Genomic DNA, 23,589 nt, shown 5'->3' with positions numbered 1-23,589 from the left:
AACTCATTGGCACGTTAGTTGGAATTTTCTCTTGAACTTTAAGTTATGTTTATGTGTACTTCAGGTCAATTTTCATATTAAAAAATATTTTACTTTACATTATAAATAAAAGTAATCTTTTACACTTAATAGGAATGTATGACAAGTTTTATTTGAAAGAAGAAGAGAACAAGAGCTCTCTTTCTAAATTAAAGGTAACTGAGCGAAGTGTATCCAGGAAATTGAGAGATTTGGAGATGGCGACACTGCTATGGTTCTAGGCGAGTTGAGGTAAGAGAGAGGCCGTTATTGCCTAAGCCTACGAAGCACCACCTTTATATATCAAGGGACTAGTGGCATATTGTAGATGCCACTTAAAGACCCTACTAATTGGCTTTGATGCGAACGTATAAAACACAGTGTGGGGAAGCACGTACACGAATACAGGAAGTGGGTCACTCCTAGAATAGCTTGAACTTACTGACATAGAGATTGCAAATAAAAAGGTTAATTCGACGTTTTGCAACGCCATTAGGGAAGAGGTTCTTGATCTGAACCTCATGACGAATATTTCCCTTGATATGATCAGTGAATGGAGGGTCTCAGAGGAGGATTCGATATCAGATCATAAACACATCCATTTTAAAGTGAGAAAGTCGATAAAGAGTCAATAGTTCGACAGAAGGACCAGGGCAACAGAATGGTTGAGATACATGCAATATCTTTAGTCTAGAATCACGGGACAAACCTTTTCAAAAAACAAAATTGAAGGGAGCAAATGGCACTTACACAGATACTTCTTCAGATACTGACACCCAAGTGGAATGGGTTTTGAACTCTTTCAGACCTTACAAGTCAGCGGGGTCAGATGGCATCTTTTTAGCGTTGTGGTCATGAGGAAATGCTATGCTCTATCGGAAGATAGTCAACATCTTTCGACTAAGCCTAACCTTAGGATATATTCCAATGTCTGCATAAGTCCGTTGCCATGGTCTTCAATTCGTCTATCAGAAGGGCAAATCAACTTTTACGGCATGAAATAGCCCTGGGTGCATTAATCGATATTGAGGGTGCCTTCGATAATGCGGACTTCCCCGCAATGGAAACATCACCCTCTAATAAAGCAGCTGATCTGGCAATAGTAAGATGGGTCGGTCAGCTGCATGCTGAATCAAAGGCCGATTAGGGCCTCACTTGGCCTATCCAGGGATCTCAGTGTTATTGCAAATAAGGGATGTACAAATCTCCCCTTTTATGGTCTATATTGGTAGGTGGCCTGATCAGGCTCCTTAACCGAAGAGGGCAAAAGACCATCACGTTATGCGGACGATATCTACGTAATAATCAGGGGGAAGGTAAGACTACACAGAAAAAGCCTACACCTGCAAGGGCCACCTATGAACTTCTTTGATACAGACATCTACAGATTCTACAATGAGGAAGAAGAGTCGATGGACCACTTGATTGCAAATTGTGGAGCATGACGCTACAGGAGATACAGGATTCTAGATACATATACTGCTGACGCTCCCACTGAAGGAGTTAGTCCTGTTCGCGAATGTATTGCATGGATAGGGATAGGGGAAGGACAATAGATTAAGACAAGTCCCTATATAGAGTAACGTTCCTGTCGAACCAGGGTGCTGCCATGAATGCCATTCAATAGCCTTAACTCTTGAAAAGTTATGCATGTCGCATGTGAGAATTGGGCTTAATTACTTGTTACCACTACTGAGCCTAGTCCTCCTTGATAGTCTGTTATCTGCTCTGCAATCCTAAGCGAATACAGTTTCTTATGCTTCTTGCTAAGTTTATTAGATGTGTAGTCAAATAAGACTCAGGTTTTTAAACTTTAACCCTACAATGCATGATTTTTTAAATTTATTTCAAAAAAATATTTTTGGTTAGGTATTAGTGCTGTGAATGGGTAAAAAATCTTTTGTTTTTTTATTATATATTTTTTTAATTTTGTTTAAATGTATCACATATGCTACAACACGCACTTATGATACAAAAAAAAAGGAAAAATGGTCTTAACAGTTTATTGATGGAAGTTACCAAAACAATTTTTATTTTTATTCAAACATAGGTGAACTTTGCATTTTTTACAAAAAATAAAAGAAAATCCTTTGCAGCCGGGTATTTTACATCGTTGCCTGGTATTACTCCAGTTCGGAATGTGACCAAAGTTGTCAGTTCTTACATCTTTTGGAGGAATTGCGGTTGAAGATGATTTTTTCTTTTTCTGTTCTAAATTTCGGTCAAGTAAAGAAGATGGCTTTCCCCTCTTTTTTGAATCATTCTGCCCAACGTTGCACAGACAATTGGCGATTTCAGCATGAAATTTTTCCATTGACATTGTGGCTGTGGTTCCTATTTGCCTCTCTACCCTCCGATAGAGAAGCCATGCGTTGATGATGGTAATGTCAACTAAATGATAAAAAATTCTGCAGTACCATTTTCTGGTTCTTATTGAGATTTTGTAACGCCCTAAAATACTATCTAAAAGATCCACTCCGCCCATATGTTTGTTATATTCTAACACTAAGTTTGGACATGGTACTTCCACTCGTTTTTTCTCTTTTTTATCAAACGTTTTTACTTCTTGAACTGGAGAAGAACCCATGTATGTAGAAAGTAATGTGACTGCTTTATTATCCAGCCATAAAACTGAAGCAAAAGGAGTATTTTAAAAAGAAGTTACATATTCTTCGAAAGAACCTCGCGTTTTTTTTTTTGAAAACAGTATCACTAGAAAATTTGCAGTTGGGCAAACGATTCCTTCTCACTGTTCCTAGCAAAAGAATGCCATTTGAGAATAAATATGATATCAGAGGAATTCCTGTATAATAATTATCAAAATAGACAATGTAATTGCAGTTTTTGGGAATTGACCGGCACAAGCGTATAACAACGTTTGCTGAAGCCCCAAGGTCAGGCTCATTTGGAAAACAGTATTTCTCAGAATTTTCTTGGCCCGAGTATATTTCAAATTGGTACGCATATCCCGTAACACCAGATAAAACATATAATTTATAGCCCCACTTGTAAGGCTTTAGTGGCATGTACTGTTTCGTGTAGTGTCGGGCCTTTGTTGCACACATTTGCTCATCTACAGATAGACACTTTTCAAATGGAACAGTTTGGAACGTTTTGTTCAAAGAGTCGATAACTGGCCTCAATTTATGCAGACGATCATGATCCGCATGATCTTTAGGAAGCATTTTCGTGTTATCATTGAAGTGTAGCATTTCACGAATTTTTTCAAATCGATTGATACTCAGGGTGTTTTTTATTTTTTCGAATCCATATTCCTCAGACCAGTATCTTCTGATATTTGACATATTTATTACCGACATATAAATGCAGATACCAATGTACTTCTTTATTTCTCCAGTCGTTATATTTGCCGGTTTCGAAATATTTTTTTGATTGCTGTAGAGGTTCGATTCTTCAGTGATTTTCTCAAATAGCTCATCGGTAAAAAAGTATCTGAAAAAAAAATCAACAAATTACATACTAAACTGCAAAAGGAATAATTGACTTATTAGGTTTTACCTGAAGAACTGATAGGGTGTTGATAACTCCATTATATTTGTTGGAAGATTTTCATCACCTCTAAATGTTGTACCTTGAACATTTTGTTCAAAAGATGCTTGCTTCCAGCAATAGATTTGAATGCGTCTTTATCCAGTGTAAATATATTTTCTTCTGTACCGTTCGCGTCTTCATTCTCAGGTATTATTTCGTCGACAATATCTGCCTCATTATTATTTTCAACGTTCGAATTGGTTAGTTCTACACCATCTAGTTCATGCTCAAAAATAATTGAAGTATTTTCAATGTCCAAATTGGCGTAATCCACAGGATCTTGAAACTTTTGAGCAGCCAATTCTAAGCAATTATCAACGTTTTCACTTAAATTATCTTCGTTCAATTCTTCCAGATCATCGTCACTTTCAAGAAAACGTTCTGCCAACTTTTCCAACTCCTGGATTGTCAAAGGTTTTCGAAAATCCCTTTTTTTGTCCATCGCCCTGAGATTAAAAAAAAATCATAAAATGCATGTTGTAGCCTATTTGCTACATTTTATTAGAATACCCGGTAATTTATTTTTATGAATTCTGGATACGCACTGATATAACAAATAGTTTGAATACTTACCTAATTTACCAAATTTATCGAGTTTGTCTGCCAAAACCGCTTCAAATGTTCAAAAAAACACAAATTTACTACGTCAGACACACACACCAACCGCCAAAACAACACAGCTGACATTAGAATTAAAATTCTGTACTTGCTGTGCCATCTATTGCCAGCAAAGCGAAACCCGATTTAAAGTGTGTATATAGTATGCTACAGTATGCATTTAGGTGTATCATAAAACATTTAATGAAAATAGAATTTTTCAATATTTTATATGTAGCAGATATGCTACATGATGCATTGTAGTGTTAAGATTGCGGATGCGTTATCGATGGTTATCACCCGAGAACTAGGTTTTAAGACAGTAAAATGTTATTATAATTAAAACATTTGTTGGTTCCATTTTTGCTTAAGAACCAGAAAGACCATTGATTATATATATAAACTTTTTTTTATGGTTCACTAGTCTTAACTTGGTTCACTGGCTTAATAGAGAACATCAATATTTAAATTTAAGAACCTGAGTTTTATTTGATCTCACATCCAATTAATTTAGCAAGACATTAAAAATTTTTGGATCAGAGGTAACAACTATTTATAATTCAGTTGAAGACAGTTTCTTCTTAAAACCGATGATGCTGTGCCATGGATAACTTCGAAAATTTAGTTCTTCTTCTTCATGGGGATTTTTAAATGTTCTGTTTTGCAATAATGACTTCAGGGTCCTTTGAGATTAGTTTCTGCATGATTTTCCTCATAGCTAATAGGAGACTGATTGCAAATTAGATTGCGCTCCGATGCTTTTTTTAGTGGCGGTCATTTTGATAGCGTGCTTTACATGGGCACGAGTGATGTGCAAGCTGGATTTCACAAAGAACTTACCCAAGACAGTAGTAAAAACCTCAACCTTTTCCTGGGAATCTTGAATGATATAATCCTTTACCTTGAAATATGGTAGATTTTTCTTGCCCCCTTTAGTAAGTGTTGAATAATAACTTAAGCCTTAAAAACCAGATCAACCATCTTAATCATGCGGTTGAGTTGGGTTCGCTGTAGCGTTGGTTCTTTAGGAGATTATTGTTTCTACTCGTTGCCCCGTTTAACTTCAAATAAAAGGTGATCAGGAATGTGATCTCAATTGGTGATGTAAATGCAGAGTTTTTGTGAAGACAAAAATGTAGGATTTCTGACTTATATGTACAGTCAACAAAATTGAAAATGTCCCTCGCTCGGTGGCTCTTTACCCATTTACACGTAATTTAAGCACAATTTGGCTACACTGTATGAATGAAGAAAGTATAGCGGCATTTTTCGGAAATAAGTAACGGGGGCTGATGCGGGGGCAGCTTATGCGATGGATCCCATTATAACATTGTGTGTAAGGTTACCATTGTAAATTTTAAGATCTATTTTTAAGGAGGGTTTTTCCATATTAATTGGCGGCACAGGGATGCAGGTAAAATGTATAAGGTGGTAATTATAAATAAATTTAATGGTAAGTAGTATTGTACTGTCTTTTGTGTTTATAAGTGCCTCGAGTCTATTTACGTGTTTAATTTTTTTTATTTTTTAAAGTGTTTTATGTAATATTTTCTCATAATGCCAAGATTGCCTGGACAGAGGGACAGTACCATGGAAATTCGTACTAGAATTATTGTTATGCATGAGATGGGTGCCACCTTACGAGAAATAGCAATGGCTACGGATCTTTCAGTAAGTTTTTTTTTGTATGCATTTCGTTTAAATTTATTGTTAGGTAAAATCTATTTAAACTAAACTATGAAATTTGTCAAAAATTCTCTTTAACTTTCATTTAAAAAAAATGTTTGTTTTTATACGGCACCAACTTTTTTTGATATCCCGAAATAAGCTAATAAATTTAATAGATCAAAAACGAAAATTATTATCTCATCGTCCCGGGAATCTATTCAAATAGGAGTGATTTCGAGGGTAATTTATAATTTTTTCATTAAATTTTTTATTTAGAAAAATAGCTGAAAATTACATATTTTAAGTTTAATTTATCGATAGATATCTAAAAAAGTTATAAAACTTACCTATATTTTTTAACAAAGAAAAATATACATGTTATTGGGTCTATCAAAATAAAAAAATTTTTTGTTTTATTTTTAAAGTAAAATCATTTTACATATGATTGATTGTTTTTTTTGAGGTAGTATTTTTTAAATCCAAGCAACCCTTATACAGGGTGAGTTTTTTAAAGTGTTGCAACGCGATATCTTGAAAATATTCAAGTTTTTTCTAAATATTTAAAAAAACGAAGGTATAGTTTCTTTTAGATAATAAATAAATTTAATGCAGTACCATACCCTAAAAAAAGTATTAATGGGTTTAAAGGTTTCTCAAAAACGGTACTCAAGTGTAGTATAGATTGGCAATATTTTGAATTTTAAATTTAATATCTGACTCACTACTGCACCAGTTGAGGGTTAAGGGGAGTGGCCCTATTAAAAAATGTTTATTAAAATAATATTTAGTCCAAAACGCACCATGAGCCAATCCACTACCTATTTACGGCATTATTTGTATCCATCTAGTATATTTTTATATCTGTATTATTATTGTATTTATTATTATACCTGTGAATGGGTTTTTTTTATGCCAAATTTAAGCTTTACCCTGTTAATTATATTTATTCGATTTAGTAATATGATACATTATGTATATGCATTTTACGATATTAGACTGAGCATTGACATAAGTGAGCTTTGACGTAATTTACGAAAAAGAAGAGAAGAATTCTATCGCCTGCTTTTATTATAATTTAAAATAATTTTGTCTCTTCGCGCCGGTTGTTATTTTTAAATATGAAGGTTTTATAAAACTCATAGCAAACATTTTAATCTGAAAAATTTTCACTTTGAAAACTTTTCAATATTTTCGCTTTATTTGCTTTTCACCATATATTAAAAAAAGTTGTCATAGAAATATATTTTGACGTAACGCTCTGAATGTTTTAAAAAAACACCAACAAATAATATAAAATTTTATTATTGTTAAGAGACGCTGTTATTGCTTTTTTAGTACCTACTTTATTAACTTATTCTTAATAATAAAATATTTACTGCTATTTTGTATCTATACCTATACCTATACCTATAAGCCACCCCTTTGCTAAACTGTTGTCACTAACCTAATAGTATAATAGATATCTATTTAATTAATTAATACTAATTACTGCATTTGCTTTTAAACAGGTCAAACAAGTTAGACGCTGGATCCAACGTCAAGAGGCAGAAGGGCATGTAGAAACCAGATAACATCCTGGAAGGTAACCGGTATTGACCGAAAATATGAGAGAAGCTATTGTTACCCAAGTAAGAAATAACCCTTTCATAAATAGCTGGATGGTCAAAGAAACCATGAACTTGGATGTTAGTATGCAAACAATTAGGAATACTCTTCGTTCAGCTGGAATAAATTGTAGCCGACGACCAGCCAAAAAGGCCAAATTAACGGTCGACAACGCCGAGCGAAGGCTTAGGTTTGCTCAAGAAAATATTGACCGAGACTGGTCAAATGTGGTATTTACCGATGAAAAAACTTCGGACTTTTTCTTCGGACTTTTTCTTCGGACATAAGGTGCCATCAATTAGTGTGGAGACCTACAAGTACCAGATATGATTCCCATTATGTCCAAGAAACTGAAAAAAGCGGGAGAATAACATTGTCATTATGGGGTTGGATGACCCAAAATGGACCCGGAATGCTGGTAACCACGCCACCCCGAATGAATTCCGCGGACTACGTGGACATTTTGGAAAATTCTTTTCTGCCTTCATACAGAATATTATATCCGGCTGGACCAATATCCTTTATGCACGATAATTGTCCAATTCATACCTCCCGTATGGTGAGAACATAGTTTGAGGAACATCCGGAATTTAATTTAATTCCATGGCCATCCAGAAGCCCCGACTTAAACCCCATCGAAAATTTGTGGGCTGAAATGGTAAATTCTTGGGATACTTTTAATCAAGGCCAACTTAGATCGAAAGAAACGTTACTAGCCCAGGCTCAAAGAGTTTGGGAATCTTTTAGAGGGAGGCCCGATTTTAGTAATTACGCGGGATCAATTCGGAAAAGGCTGCAACAATGCATTGACGCAAATGGTTTTTATACCAAATAATAATTAAGAAGCCATACCAATACCAAATGCACCCTGTGATATTAAATAATTATTATTTAAAAAAAAAAGGTGTAAGTTTCGAAAAAAACACAATACACATAGGCTATTTAAAAGTTTAAATAAAAAAGTATTTTTATTGTACATTTAAATTGTAATTATACTTACTAAAGCTTGTTAGGAGTAGTGTTGAATGTTATTAATTGTTATTAAGATGTTATACTTAAGGAACTGTAATTTGTCATTAAATAGGAAATCAAATTTTCGCTTTGAAACTGACCTTTGATCCATTACTTATATGTTTTATAAGGTTTAAAAAAAAGTAAATAAAAAAAGATACGGGACTACTACAATTAAAGTTTAGTAATTTAAGTTAACTTTGCTTCAATAAAAAATTATAAAAAATAGTTTTTTATCCAAGAAGAAATCACGAGAGTGCCTTATTTACAAACGGAAATATTACTTTATTCATCACTTCAGTTAAAAAGTGTGCTTTACTCATGAGAACCACATAGATTTTTTTCTACCTCTTACCAAAATATAGAAATAAACAATTTAAAATATGGATTTGCCGAACAACATTTTGGGTTAATCGAACAAGTGGGGACAATTTTGAACAGTTTTTGTAAAAACAATGTCCACTTAACTTGATAATGAGTAAAAAAAATTCAATAACGCAAACTAACTTTCTTAATATGCAACTTTTACTATACGAGTATAGGCAATTTTTGGTATATCAACTTTTTTTGACGAGTTCTACATCCTGTATTTTTATATAGGTATACTTATAAATAAAATGTTAGGAAAAAGAAACAAAAATCTTAATTTTTTTCCCATAATATGGTAGTCCTTAGTACAAGTACTTAGTTTTACTGCGCTGGACAGGGTATTCCAAAATAATTAGTTTTGGTAGTATCTCAGCTCGTATTACGTTATTAATGCTAGGAGGCGGTGCTAACCATAGCGCGCTATTTTTTATGAAACCTTTAATGCCTTAAACAGGTTTGAGTTCGCGTTTTTCATTTCCTAGACACAGGATGAAAGAGAAAAATCTCAACATATTCCTATCGTTTCTGCTGTAGCACTTAAAGTTTCTATTATTATAATGTTTCCTTTTTTATGATTACCTATATTTTGGTTTACACTTACTGGTTGCTGCCAGAATTAAAAAAACTATTATTTTATCATAGAATTACATCTGTTTGTTTACTTATTTTTAAATACACACCATATATTTAAAAATAAAAAAAAACAAATAGGTATTTTTTTAAATTATATTATTTTATACAATAACGCACACTTTAAAAGTAAAAAACAATTTAAAATTTGGATTGGTATTTTTATTTAATGCATAAAAATGTAAAAACGATTTTTTTTTCTATTTATTTTGACAACAAGCAGGATTTGACAACAAAAATATAGGTTGTGAAAGATCAAGCAAAAAAATAATAATTTGGAGTTAAGAAATATAGTGTCCCAATAAAAAAAATAACTGAAAGTAATTTCTCAAAAGTGATGAACTAAACAGAATTTTGAAGAGCGCATTTAGCCAACGTATAAAACACTATAGCGCATGGTCCTAAAAACTTTACATAAGGAAGAAAAACAAACTGATTGATTTTTTTAATATCAGCTTGCACAGCCACAAAAATATTCGAAACGTCCCATTGCAAAAACCCCATCTACTGAAAAATAAGTTCCGTCACCCCTTCCTATTTATACACGACTAAACTCGATCGATATACACCCTACCGCACGCCGTACGCTACCCCTTCCAGTCAAAAGCCATGTTGCCAAATTGTAAGGCAGCGAAGTCTGAGAGCAGATGCGAGGGACATTTTCAAATTTGCCGACTGTACATGAGTAGGTTCGTCAGGAACCGAGATGTTAAAGGAAATAAGTTTTATTATGCGATGCTTTCTTAAGCCTTGGGAGAAATTTTTGAATAGACGTAGTTGGCTTCAAAGTTGTTGAATGGAAAGTACTACGTTGACCTTGTTTTTTTCAGGTCTTATTCAATCTACATTTCAATATATTCAATCCTGCCTTGTCTCCCTGCTGAACTAACATACCTCAATAATTGTTCCAGCTATCTCAGTCGTGGACATTACCAGGTTCAGTGGGTTACTTAATGGTATATTGCCCTTAGGCTCAAAAGTTTATTCTTTAAACCCTTGCATATTTTACTATTCTAGGTTTCTAGCTTTTAAAGAGCCTACACTATAATGTTTTTCCTTACCTGATGCAAGAGCTATATTCCGAACACCGTTGGTCGCACTGTATCGGACATAATTGCTGACTTCGCCAACGTACTGGAGCCCCCTTATTGTTGCATTCTTGTGCATAAGATGCCAATGCGGTACATAAGCAATGACAGTCGTCTCCTTGGTCACAAGAACAAGCGTCAAAAACGCATCTAAAAATTAATATTAAAAATTTTATTGCACGGTAAGTATTTGATTTTACGACATTTATTTATTTAAATCAATTGATATAAACATAAATAAAATTTAAAGTGGAGGAAGAAAAGAATTGCGCCAGCCGGATATTGGTGCAGGCTAAAATTATCAGCGTATCTCCTTTAAACGTTAGAACAAATGTTAAGGTTTTTCAAGTCTATACACCACCGTTTGGTTTTAACACTTTCAAATCACTGAAAGTGCGAATCCAGTACCAAAACTATTATGAGCATAAGATATCACCAATATCTTAACTTGTTCTTAAGGACAACCAGGTGGTTGTAAGATTGGAACATACAGCATTAACTTACTGTAATTCAAAGAGCTAAACGACAATTGCCCAGATCAACCAGCCTTAGCAAGAAGTGTTTGAAAATACTTTGGTATCTAGAAGTAAAGTCGGCCTATTAGCAACAGCCTAATGCATTTATTGTGACTTGATCCGGGCATGCCGTCAGTAGAGACATCTATCGATGTAACCATGTTTGGATTTTATTGCAACAGCTATAAAAGTAAATAAAACAGCAATTTTGCTGTTCTCTTTTAGAAATATTAAAGCAGTCGAGTATCGAATAAGAACTTGTGCATTTACTAAATGAATAGAAAAAGCATACCAGATATTCAAATCTCATTAGAGACCTCCAACTACTTTATTAAGTGTTACATTAATTGTTCATCATCCATCATTTTTTTTTGGGAAGTAAAAAGAAAATAACAATGCATAAAGCGTTAACTGCTTGTAATAAAAACAACATTTTTATTCGGCGGAAAACTATTTCTGGTTTTTTTTTTCAAATAGAGGGAGACTCAATTATTTAATTGTATAGACCTTCACTAAGAAAGTGGAGAGAAAAAAATCCGTCTTAAGATATTAGGGGTTATGGACCTGCCATTAATTAGCAAAAGTGCAGTGACAGAAGACTCGTGTTGAGATATTAGAAGTGAAGATAATTTGTGAGCAACTTTTTACTTCAGCCGACTACAATTTGACTGCAGACTGCAACTCTTGGACCTGTAATTGATCACCGGAATTCTGGAGTGAGAGAAACAGAAAGTCCCGTCTTGGTTTATTAGGAATTATTAACTTAAACTTGGTCAAAAACAGGTGTAAACAGAGAAAGATAGCCGTATTGGGTATTAAGGGGAATATCAAATAGGTATAAATCCGTCAGAAACTTCTCAACTCGACTGCCGTTCCGATTCAAGACTTAATTCACGCACAGCCTCTCTGAGACAGCGACACAACTCGACTGTGTACTTCAATTCTTGTACTGGCAATTAGTCACTTAGAGTCTAGAGAGTGAGAGAGAGAGAAAGAGACCTATTTTATTAGACCTATACATCCGTGTGTAACTACATTTTTTGCGATAACGATTCAACTCGACTATGTACTGCAATTCTTAAACCTGCAAGTGGTCACCTAGTGTCTGGACAGAAAGAAACCTATCTTAGGTTATAAGGAGAATACGGATTAATCCGTAAACAATATCTGACTGGGACTATGACTCGCGATTTGACTCACACACTACATTCCTATGACAATGACTGAACTGGACAGTATACTGCAACTCTTAGAGCTGTAATTGGTTACCTAGAGTCTGTAGATTTTTGGAAACCTTTTATTTATTTAGAGTCTGAAAAGAAAGAGACCTGTCTTATGGTATACAGGGTAAGAGAAATAGGAATAAATCCGTGTTCAATATCTTACTGTGATCGCCACTAGGATTCGTGATTCGACTCATACACTCTGCGAACTCGAACGAATAATCTCTGCGAACAGATCAGTGAGAAGATGAGTGATTTGCTTCATATGTTTACTATGGCAAGGAAATTTAGGGAAAAATTCATCTTTGAGAAAATTAAAGTCGGAAATTAGCTGCCCGAAATAAAACAACATTTCTTCAGGTAGTTCAAGTTGTTTGTTGTTTAAAAGTCAAGATCAGAAGATTAACTGACTGGAATATTGGGTTATTAATAATGGTAATAAAGTTGTATTAATAATGGTAAAAAAATTGTTAATAAAGGTAATATGAAATAGGTGGATATCGATGAGAATTCTTTCGCTTTACTTCCCAATTCGCCACTATGTCTCGTAGTGGCGAACGACTTGACTCGCTTGACACACTACATCTCTGCGAGAATAACTCTACTCTGTACTGCAACTCTTGGACCTGGTCATATAGAGTCTAGAGAGTGAAAGAAACCCATCTTAGATTATCAGGGGTAAGAGGAATAGGGATAAATTCGTGTACAACCTCTCACTTCTACCGCGACTCCTACTCGCGATTCGACTCAGACACTACATCTCTGCGACAACGACTGAACTCTACTGTGTTCTGCAACTGTGGAATGTGCAATTCGTCACTAAGAGTCTGGAGAGAGAAAAACCTAACTTAAGGTATAAAGTTATAGAGATAAATCCGTGGGCAACATCTTATTTCGATCGCGAGTTTGACTCACATAGTACATCAGGAACGGATCAGGAAAATGCAAGACAAGGAATTGTCGTCTTCTGGTACACACGTTAAATTACGAAAATTAAACTTTCAAAAGATTGATATCTTAATTATAAAAACAACACTTTTTCAGATAGTTCGAGTTGTCTGGTTTTTAAAAGTGAAGATCAGAAGGCTAACTGCTTGTAACAAAAACAACATTCTCTTTCGGAAGAGAACTGCTGCCTAGCTTCTTCTCCAAATAGGGGAAGATACAATTATTTATTTGTATGGACCTTCATTAAGTCACTAGGACAGTAAAGACAAAGATCCGTTTTAAGGTATTAGGGGTTATGGACTTGCCATTGATCACCAAAAGTATAGACAGACAGAAAGACTGACTTCTCTTGGAGTATTAGGAGTGAAGATAATTCGTGAGCAAGTTTTCACTTAACCGACTAGAATTTTACTAAAGACTGCAACTCTTCGACCTCCAATTGATCACAAGGAGTCTGGAGAGAGAGAGAGAGAGAGACCCGTCTTGGGTTATTAGGGATTTTGAACTTAAACTTAGTCATGAAAGGTAAAAAGAGAGTGAGAGGATATCATATTGGGTATTAAGAGAAAGATCTGTCTTGAGGTATTAGGAGTTATAGACCTGCCATTAATTATTACGAAAATGTAGAGAAATAAGGAGACTGTTTCGTCATCACATGCTTGTAGTAATTATAATTATTAATTTTAATTTTCTCTTAATCAATACTTAGTGATACTTTAACTTTAATTTAATTCTTTACTTGTATTTAATATTTATGCATTCAAAAATACGCGTTTTGCTAATAACTTATTTAACTTTACATAATTTGCCTTACATCTTTTCCTTTTCCCACCTTTTGTATATTCCTGAACTATACACATCTTTCCTTATATTGAATACGAATGCGAAAAGAGTGGGAGAAAAGGAGAAGGTTGTGCTAAGCTGTGAATTGAGTAGCAGCAATTCTGGCATTGACCGAAAACCGATTTGATCGATAAGTGTCGACACTGTTTTACGCGCGTATTTTTCGGTACGTGACCTACCACACCCATCCCCAAAATATCCAGGGTAAGTTACTTTATTTACTAAGTTACTTTCTATTTACGTTTACGAATCAGCAGGTGAGAGGTTTAGATTACCGGTTAAATTCGAATATTGAGTCAGTGAAACCTATGACTTAAGGGTTTTACTTAATTCCCTCGGGATATACATATTTCGAAGGAGTTGACCCATTGATGAGTTGGTCTCGTGTTGGGGTATTACGAGTAAAGATAATTCGTGAGTTAAGTTTTTATTTAGGCGATTACAATTTCACTGCAAGTCTTGGACCTCCAGTTGATCACCAAAAGTCTGGAAATAAAGAGAAAAAGAGTTTCGGTTATTAGGGATTATGAACTTGAACTTGGGCACGAAAGATGTAAACAGAGCCGTACTGAATATTAAGAGTAATATGAAATATATATAAATCGGTGAGAAACTATTTAACTCGACTACTATTATGAATCGAGACTTAGGTCACACCCTACATCTCTGAGACAACGATTTAACTCGACTGTGTACTACAACTCTTGAACAGGCAATCACTATAGGACTCTAGACAGGAAGGAAAAGAGACCAATGGGAACAGAGGAAATTGGTGAGCAACGCCTCACGTCGACCGAGATTCGACTCGCAACTCAACTCAGGCACTACATGTTTTCGACTATAACTCACTCTACCGTGTAACTTTTTATCCGTTTGTTGACCAGTAGGTTTTTAACAGTATTTATTAAGTACATATGTCATCAAAGTGATTATGGTCCAAGAGCTAAGAGGTCGAAAGTTTAATGAGAATTTATATGTGAACCCTAGTAATCTCTATAGGCATCGATCAAGGCCTTAAAATTGGACATATAAGCATATGAATAAATTAATTTTGATAAGAGAAAAAAGCGTTGTTGAATTTTCCATTGTTTCCAAACAGTTGAGGTTCCAAAAGAGAAGATCAGCAGATTGAATGGAAATTCTTTGAGGTGCTGAGGATGTATTGTAATAAAACGAGGTAACCGGAACAGGTACTTGATTTACTGCTTGGAATAAGAACAAAATTTCTGCAGATAAATGGAATAAAAACGAAATTTTTCAGGCAATTACAAGTTACTTTTTACCGATGTCTTAGATTCTTTTTCAAAACACATTAAAATATATTAAAAGCATGATAACCTGTAGTTTTGTAGAACACTAATAATAAAATATATTTAAGTAATAATCACTTACCTATCAAAATAACTATCCAATGGAACCTCAGAATGACACGGCGCAAACAGTTTACTTTTTAAAACGCCGCATTTTTTTAAAGCCCATACTTTTCTTTCTGGCTTTTCGGCACATGTATCTTCTATGTCGAGTGCTTCAGAACAATAATCTTGCAATCTGAAATAAATCAGTCGAAAATCAAGAATTTATTAGTTCGTAAAGTAAAATTCCAAGAGTTACCTCCAAGAGTCTCCAAAAATTTTAGCAGAGGCTTCGGTCATACCACCTGAAGGAGTTTGGAAATCGTCGGCTTCATTATCGTTGTAATTTCCGCATAAACCTTTAATTTTGTTTTTCCATCGGGGATCTATCTTTACGTAAACTCTAGTTCCTAATGTAAGGATGAAATTAAATGGAAAAATCAAAAAGAATTTCTGTTGAAGTTAGTTACCTTTATCCCAATGAACCACTAGACCTAAATCGGGAGCTTCCAGAATAACAAAAATCCCTTTTTCCCTTAAAGTGATATGTTTTTTATTTATTAATCTAGGTGTAGGTTTATCCCTGGTTAAAGTAATTTTTTCTGTATCTTCTCCAGCTGACACCCTAACAAAATTATTAAGTATTATTCATTTTTGAAGTGTGCTCTAATGACAAAATAATTTACCGTACGGTTACAGACTTAGAGCAACTGGTACCCAATGATCCACAAGGAATACTTTCGATTGTAACATCGAAACTATCACTACCAAGCACACCTTTTGCCAATACAAAAGTGCATTGACCTTGATAGTCAAAATGCTTTCCATCAAAGGTTTTATAGTGCGAATCGCCCCACGTCGAGCACTCTGCTGTGCATTGACGATCTGTGCATTTCCATTTGCCGTTTTTACAGGTGCACGTGTTACAATCGCTTTGAACTAGATAACAAATAATATGATATTAATTTTATTTAAATTTAATAGAACAGCTGAGATATGAAGATGAATTAATTATAAGAATAAAATTAATTACAAATTTGTAGGAAACATTAGACAAAGTAATTACCTACATTATTAATATTACAGAACATTCAAAACATAAGCTATAAAAAACATAAATAATCTTTATCATACGCTTAATAGTATAATTACAATACATTATATTTACCAAAACTAAATATCAACTTATTCAATTTTTTGTAATTATTTGCAGGGCATTTATTATAGGCATCATGAAGGAAGTATCTGAATCTATAGGAAGAGAATTTGCTAATTTATTGAATCGCCATCTTGAAATGAATAATTTTAAGACGAGATTAGTAGGCTTATAGGGTTAATTAACAGTTTGAACATATCTCGTTTGCTTTGTTGAAACAAAGGAAGATCCTATGGAAGCCAACAGTAGGAGGCTATCGACCAAAGAAAGAAAATCGCAAATGAAGAGATCTAGGGTCATAATGAAAACCCTTAAGAGGCATAATATCATACTTAAAGGTCATAAAACGTAAAAACTATCTTTGAACTTGTACATCCTTCAATATGACAAGTAAATAAATAAATAATCTTTATTTAGCACTTGGCTAGTTATTGAAAAGTACATTTTTCATTACGAATTGTTACCATAGTCACAATTGTATTTATCCATTTTAAAACTTGCTACCTCCAGTTTTTTTAAGGCAAGTGTTTTAAAAATGATTTTGTGGAAAAATTCAGTAAAATTTTAAAATGGTTTTTCGTGTCTTTCAGAAATAACAGTTTGAGGCGCGAATGGCGCGATTCCTGCCGGCCACTATAGTGTGACGCAATAATTGTGGAGGGAATACAGTCGGGTATATACACGAACTTATAAATATACCTGGACTGCCAATTCAATGAAAAGTAAATGATCACTACTAGGGGGCCGCCATTTTGCGTGATTGTGTCCTTTCGATGTTGGTCACTCCAACATCGAAAGGACATTTTGGTTGTGCCAACTGTAGGGAAACAAAACAATTAAAGTTTTTGAGAGGTTATGTTTACAAAAATACAAAATAGAAAGTTACATATAGGTAAGAATTTAAGATAGTTGCGTTAGATCTGTGATTTTTCTAGTACTTCTTTAAGAATTTCGTTAAAATTTATGAAAGAGAGTAATCCTCACCTAAAATGAGACAAAGTTTCAATCAACTTGGAATAGATGCATGCACTTTAAAATATTTGTTTTATTATTCTGATAATCTTGAATCTTATTAATCCTAATACCATGAAAATCATGATATTCATTTAAATTTTTGCTTGTATTTACTTAACAAATTTAGTAAAAAACACTTTTGTTTTCTTTCTATTTTTACTATTACGAGTTTTACTTTCCTTCCATGTACAGTGTTTCCACATTAATAGGTAGGGGAGAGTGGGGCAAAGCGGAATTTTGTAGCAGCTATTTTCAAGGTAGGACATATAACTAAGCGTACTAAATAATATAGATGGATCGAATCACAGTTGTTAAAAAAAACAAACATTTACTAAAAAGATGCCAAATGAAGCAAAGTGGAAAATGTCAAAAGGGGCAAAGTGGAATGCATTCCACTTTGCCCCATTAGAAAAACAATATTTAAACTAGATTCATTCGAATGCATATGTTTATTTTTTATTCCTATTCTTTTTAGAGGTCCGACAAAAATGGTTAGGAATTATGTCCGTAAATCCACACAACATGTTTGGGATAAGGAAGATATGGTCAACGCTATTACAGCAGTTCGAGCAAATCGTTTGAGCTATGAGCAGGCAGCTCTTAGCTATAATGTGCCACAAACAACATTTTTTCGAAGAGCTAAAAAAACTGCGCGTCCGAGGAAGCTTCAAGAAAAAGTTTGGGCAGATTTACTCGTTGTTTTACACCACAACAAGAGCAACAGCTTGCTGAACACTGTCTGTTCATGGAGATACTTTGGCTTAAACATATCAGACTTAAGGCATCTAGCCTATCAGTTCGCTGTAAGGAACGGGATAAGCCATCCATTTAATAATGAGAAAGGAAAGGCGGGAAAAGATTGGGTTTTAGCCTTTTTAAAGCGGAACTCAAGGCTTTCTCTGCGAACTCCCGAAAAAACCTCAATCGCTAGAGCTACGGTCTTTAACCGGCATACCGTTTCTGCCTTTTTTAGCCTGCTCATTGAACTACTACTAGCTACAAATTCTCGCCAAGCCAAATTTATAATGTGGAGGAGACAGACCATCCTTCAGGATGGCATGGATGAACACAGACATATTTTGCCCAACATGGTTCGATCACATGTCAAACCAACTGCTGATCAACCAATCTTACTAATTCTTGATGGTCACGCAAGCCATACAAAAAAAATATTGCTTTACTTGAAACAGCTAGAAAAAATCATGTTCATATTATTTGCCTACCTCCACATACCAGCCATCGCCTTCAGCCACGTTTCGTTCATGTTTCCTCTCAGCACCTTTTACATGCAGGAATGTGAACTTTGGTTACGAAATCATCCTGGAAGACCAATAACAATACGACAAGTTGGACAATTGTTTGGGAAAGCGTTCCTAAGGGCCTCAACTGCGCAGAATGCCATTAGCGGGTTTGCAAAAACAGGCATTTGGCCTGTTATTCCACATATTTTCCCTGACGAAGCCTTTACAGCAAGTGAAACAACTAATAGGTAGGTATCAATTTTGACAGTTTATTTTATACCTAACATAAATTTGTTATTTTACAGACCTGCTCCGGAAAACGAAGACTCGTCATCCGATGATAATATTCCTATTATATTGTTAAAAGGAACTGCTAAGCAAGGTGATAAAAAAGCCATTCCTTCCTGCAGCAAAGATGTTGAAGACGAAATATCATCATGTTCGTCGAAAATAGTAGCGGTACCAGCTCCCGATAAAGATTTTGTGTTAAAAATAACTGAAAAAGCTCTTCCTTCTTGCAGCAAGCGTGTAGGCAAAATGCCCCCATGTTTCCCAAAAGTAGTAGTGGAACCAGTCCCTTTGTTATCAATTCATTCTTGTTTTTCAAATGTCTCTCCTTCCTGTTCTCCAGAAGTTCTAGAGGAGACAGGTCTTTTGACTGAAAACCAAATTTGCAGTCCCCGTGACATTATACCGGTACCCCAGGTGCAGCAGACTACTAAACAGAAACCAACAACACGTAACAGAGGAAAAACTGCAGTGTTAACCGCAAGTCCGTATTATCATGAACTGCTAGAAAAAAATAGTCCAACTCCCTTGAAGTTAGTTACTGTAAAAAAAAAGTTTTTGAAAGCAAAAAGAAAGACCCGGAACATCGTCAAAGTAAACGCAAAAGGGTAGAACACGTTTCTGCACAAGGTGTTCAAAATGATGATAATACAAGATGTTTTTTTTTTTGCGATCGTGAATTCCTTAAATCCAGTTCTGGAAAAAGCTGGATATCCTGCAGTCGCTGCGAAAGATGGGCTCATGAACAATGTACCGCCTATGATATACACTCTAAAAATGCTTTTATATGCGACTTTTATTGATAAAATTTTTCATTTCACTTTGCCCCGTATAGTGTTCCACTTTACCCCACCGAAGGGACAAAGTGGAATGATTTTCTCTTTTTTTTTTTAATTTTTTTTACAAAAACCGTTCACCTTAGATATATTTTATCACTGTCCTTTTCAAAGAAGAGTCTAAACTTTTGATTGACAGCATTTTTACACCTTCTTTTTAAATATTAAGATCGCCAACTAAAAAAAAAGAAATATCATTCCGCTATGCCCCACTCTCCCCTACAACCATCTATAAAAATCAAAATATAGATGATTTTATGAGGGTTTGTAATTATAAAGGGTTTATATAGTAAAAGTATATTATTCTGTCAACAACTCAATATATTATTCTATTATAAGCAACACAGACGAACAATTTATAATAATTCGGTTTTGAGAAAATAAAGATGGTGATACATTATTCACATCTTAAATAAGGAGAAAGATACATCGCCTGTTCCAGACGATATACCCAAGCGTCGTTTACAAATCGGCAAAAACTAGGCAATCCGCTATACTCACACGTCAAACGTCAGCGTCGTCAACTTCATTATCGTTATTTAATATATTTTTTGTTGGCAACACTAAAAATTTTCAGAGTGACCAACATCAAAAGGACACAATCACTATAAAAATGGCGGCCACCATGCAGTGGTCATTTTTGAGTATCGTGGCCATATGCATTAGCAGTCCAGTATATTTATAAGTTCGTGAGTATATAATATAATCGACTGTATTCTAATAATAATATCGGGCCGGACGATAGACTGTCGACGGTCCCGATTAATGTGAAGTTTGATGACTGCAAACTACGCAAATTGAGAGATGCCCTTTTCAGCAAGATAAACTGTAGAAAATGTTAGAAAGGCCATTATACCGAATAGGATCGAAAAGTAGAACTGAATAATTGTTTTTTGATTGAACTAATCGGTACAAATCCTTATGAGCAACTTTTTGCTACGACACAATGGATAGTACCCGATACTTACTGCGCGTACGCCTTCTGAAAGTTGCTTTCTAGAATCCCCTTCAGAGATGCCGTCATATCTTGGACATCTTCTATGGAGCTGTATTAATTGCCCTTAAGCTCTCGCTTAAGCAAAAGAAAGGAGTCTAGCTGTGGAAGATCTGGACTGTAAGGGATGTAAGCCAGCGTGGAAACTTGCTTGACCACAATCTCCATCATCAGTAATAACGAAGGGGTCTTTAGCAATTTTAAAGTCTCCGTTGCTGTTTTCTGGAGTTTGACACGGAACTTGATGGCGTAGCGCTGCTTTTGATATTAATTGAATATATATTGATATTGTAGATATTATCCGCTTTGGTGTAGAATATCCAATTCTGCAATGTAGATTTGGTTGCATACCCATAACTATCACGATGTGAATATAATTATTTTAGGGTATTATTATTATGCTGGTAATATTTTATTCTAGAAAAGAAAATTAAGAGCACATGTAATAGAAGAAATGGGCTATGTAGTTTTGTAATTCGCGTGTATGCCTGTACTGTTATATTAATTAATGCCAGTTTAGTCACAATCGGCCTTTCTATTAACTAGTATATACCATAGGTTATGGGCCCAGGAATTAATTAGGCAGGTTGTGGGAAAGGTGAAAGTGTTGTAGAACCTGGAAATTTGGGAATACAATTTGGCAACGGAAAGTAGGAACAGGCGGTAGAAAAATGGCGGAAAGACAGCAGCAGCAATTATTTTATATTAAGCCCTTTGACAGTAATTCCTTTTCAAATTGGGAGTTCAGAATCAAATTACTTCTAGAACAACAAGGAGTGGTAAATGTCCTAACGGAACTCCCACTTCAGCTGAAGAATTAGACAAGTTTGCAAAAAGTGATGTCAAGGCAAGAACAATTATTATACAATATGTAGCAGATAATATTTTGGAAACGCTTAAGGCGAAAACTACTGCAAAGCAAATCATGGAATCTTTGTGTATGACTTATTCAAAAAAAGGTATTTCTACACAAGTAGTTTTGCAGAGAAAATTTCGAGCTCTGAAGTTTAATGCTGGCGACCTACCTATATTTCTCACTGAATTTAATCAAATAGTAAGCAAAGTGAAAGAAGCAGGAGGAACAAGAGATAATTTTACAATTACTCTCAACAATGCCAGAAGCTTACCAGTCTGTGACGACAGCCATAGATATTATGTTCTGGATTTTGTTAAAGGGAAATTATTGTTGGAGGAGGCTAGACACGGTAAAAAGCAAGAGTTAAATTCAAGGTAGAACGTGGATGCAGTTTTTATGGGTCGTGGCAGTGGGCGAGGAAATGGAAATTGGACTAGAAGCAGCCCATCACAAGGGTATTTTCCTTACAAATGTCACTTATGCAAGAAATTGGGACATAAAAGGGCGGAATGTCTGAACAGCGCAGGCCAAACTCCTTTTAGAACCTTTGGTAATGATGCAAGATTTCATGGAAATTCCAGAGGCAGGTACAGCGGTGGTTGCCGAGGGGCATTCAGATGACATATGTCAGGTGGGGCTCATGCAGTTCAAAATGTAAGTCGTGTGAAGGAAGAAGACACATCCTTTTTAACATATGAGTGTGCAATGTTTCTGAAAATATATGTAACAAAAATTGTAATGTAACATTCGTTGTAGATAGTGGTGCGACTAATCATTTAGTTAGTACAAAATTGTTACCATATTTACATAACAGTAAAGATGTTTTGCATAATATAAATATAGCAAAAGAAGGTGAAAAGATTATTGCTAGAAAAGAGGAAAATTTATTATTTCAAGCAAATGACAATAGAAAAATTAATATTAAAAATGTGTGGGTTTGCGACAAATTATTTTACAACTTATTGTCAGTAAGAAAATTAGAGGAAAACGGTTTACAAGTAATTTTTAAAAATAATAAGGTTGTAATTTTGAATGACAAAGGAAACATTTTGGAAGGTAATTTAAATGGGAAATTATATACAATAAATTTAAATTTGTGTAACGAAAATATTAATTTTGCTAATACTAGTATAGACGAGCAATTATTCCAACATAGAAGAAGGGGTCATTCTTCTCGATATCCATCTCCAGGTACCTGTGAAATTTGCTTTGAAGCTAAACAGACTAGGCAGCCATATGTAACTGTATCTGATGAGAGGAAAGCAAAAAGAATTTTGGAAATAATATCTTCTGATATATGTGGTCCAATCACACCTAGTACATATGATGGTAAGAAGTATTTCATAACATTCATTGACCATTATTCTCATTTTTGTAGGTGTTTCTTATTGGAAAGTAAGAGTGAAGCTATTGAACCCTTTAAACAGTATGTGTTTTAAGTAGAAGCTAAGTTTGGTACTAAAATTGAGAAATTAAGGTGTGATAATGGGGGTGAATATACTTCAATTGCTTTTAAAGATTTTTGTAAAAATAAGGGGATAAGAATAAAGTATACAGGTCCTTATAATCCTGAGCAAAATGGGGTTGCGGAATGGTTTAATCGAACAATATTGGAAAAGTCAAGATGCTTAATTTTTGATAGTAAATTAGATAAATCCTTATGGGGTGAAGCTATTAGAGCTTCCATTTATTTTATAAATCGCACAGAGACTCGTACATTACCAAAACTTGTTTGCCCAGCAGAAATATGATACAGTCAAAAACCATATTTGGGAAAAATTAAAC

General features: G+C 34.6%; 1 protein-coding gene across 1 annotated transcript in view; it reads right to left on the bottom strand.

The window, feature by feature from the left end:
* LOC126740857 (hemocytin) overlaps positions 1–23,589 on the bottom strand; it is a 279,897-nt gene that overhangs the window by 152,937 nt on the left and 103,371 nt on the right. The window contains exons 24-28 of the mRNA XM_050447026.1: positions 16,106–16,358; positions 15,890–16,044; positions 15,679–15,829; positions 15,460–15,615; positions 10,512–10,688 (exon numbers count right to left, since the gene is read on the bottom strand). Coding sequence (XP_050302983.1) covers positions 10,512–10,688; positions 15,460–15,615; positions 15,679–15,829; positions 15,890–16,044; positions 16,106–16,358 — 892 coding nt within the window. The remainder of the gene's footprint in view (positions 1–10,511; positions 10,689–15,459; positions 15,616–15,678; positions 15,830–15,889; positions 16,045–16,105; positions 16,359–23,589) is intronic.

This window comes from Anthonomus grandis, chromosome 10 (assembly GCF_022605725.1).
Source record: "Anthonomus grandis grandis chromosome 10, icAntGran1.3, whole genome shotgun sequence".
NCBI classification, from domain to species: Eukaryota; Metazoa; Arthropoda; class Insecta; order Coleoptera; family Curculionidae; genus Anthonomus; species Anthonomus grandis.
The sequence above is the reverse complement of the archived record's forward strand: the minus strand, read 5'-3'. Positions and strand labels throughout refer to the sequence as shown.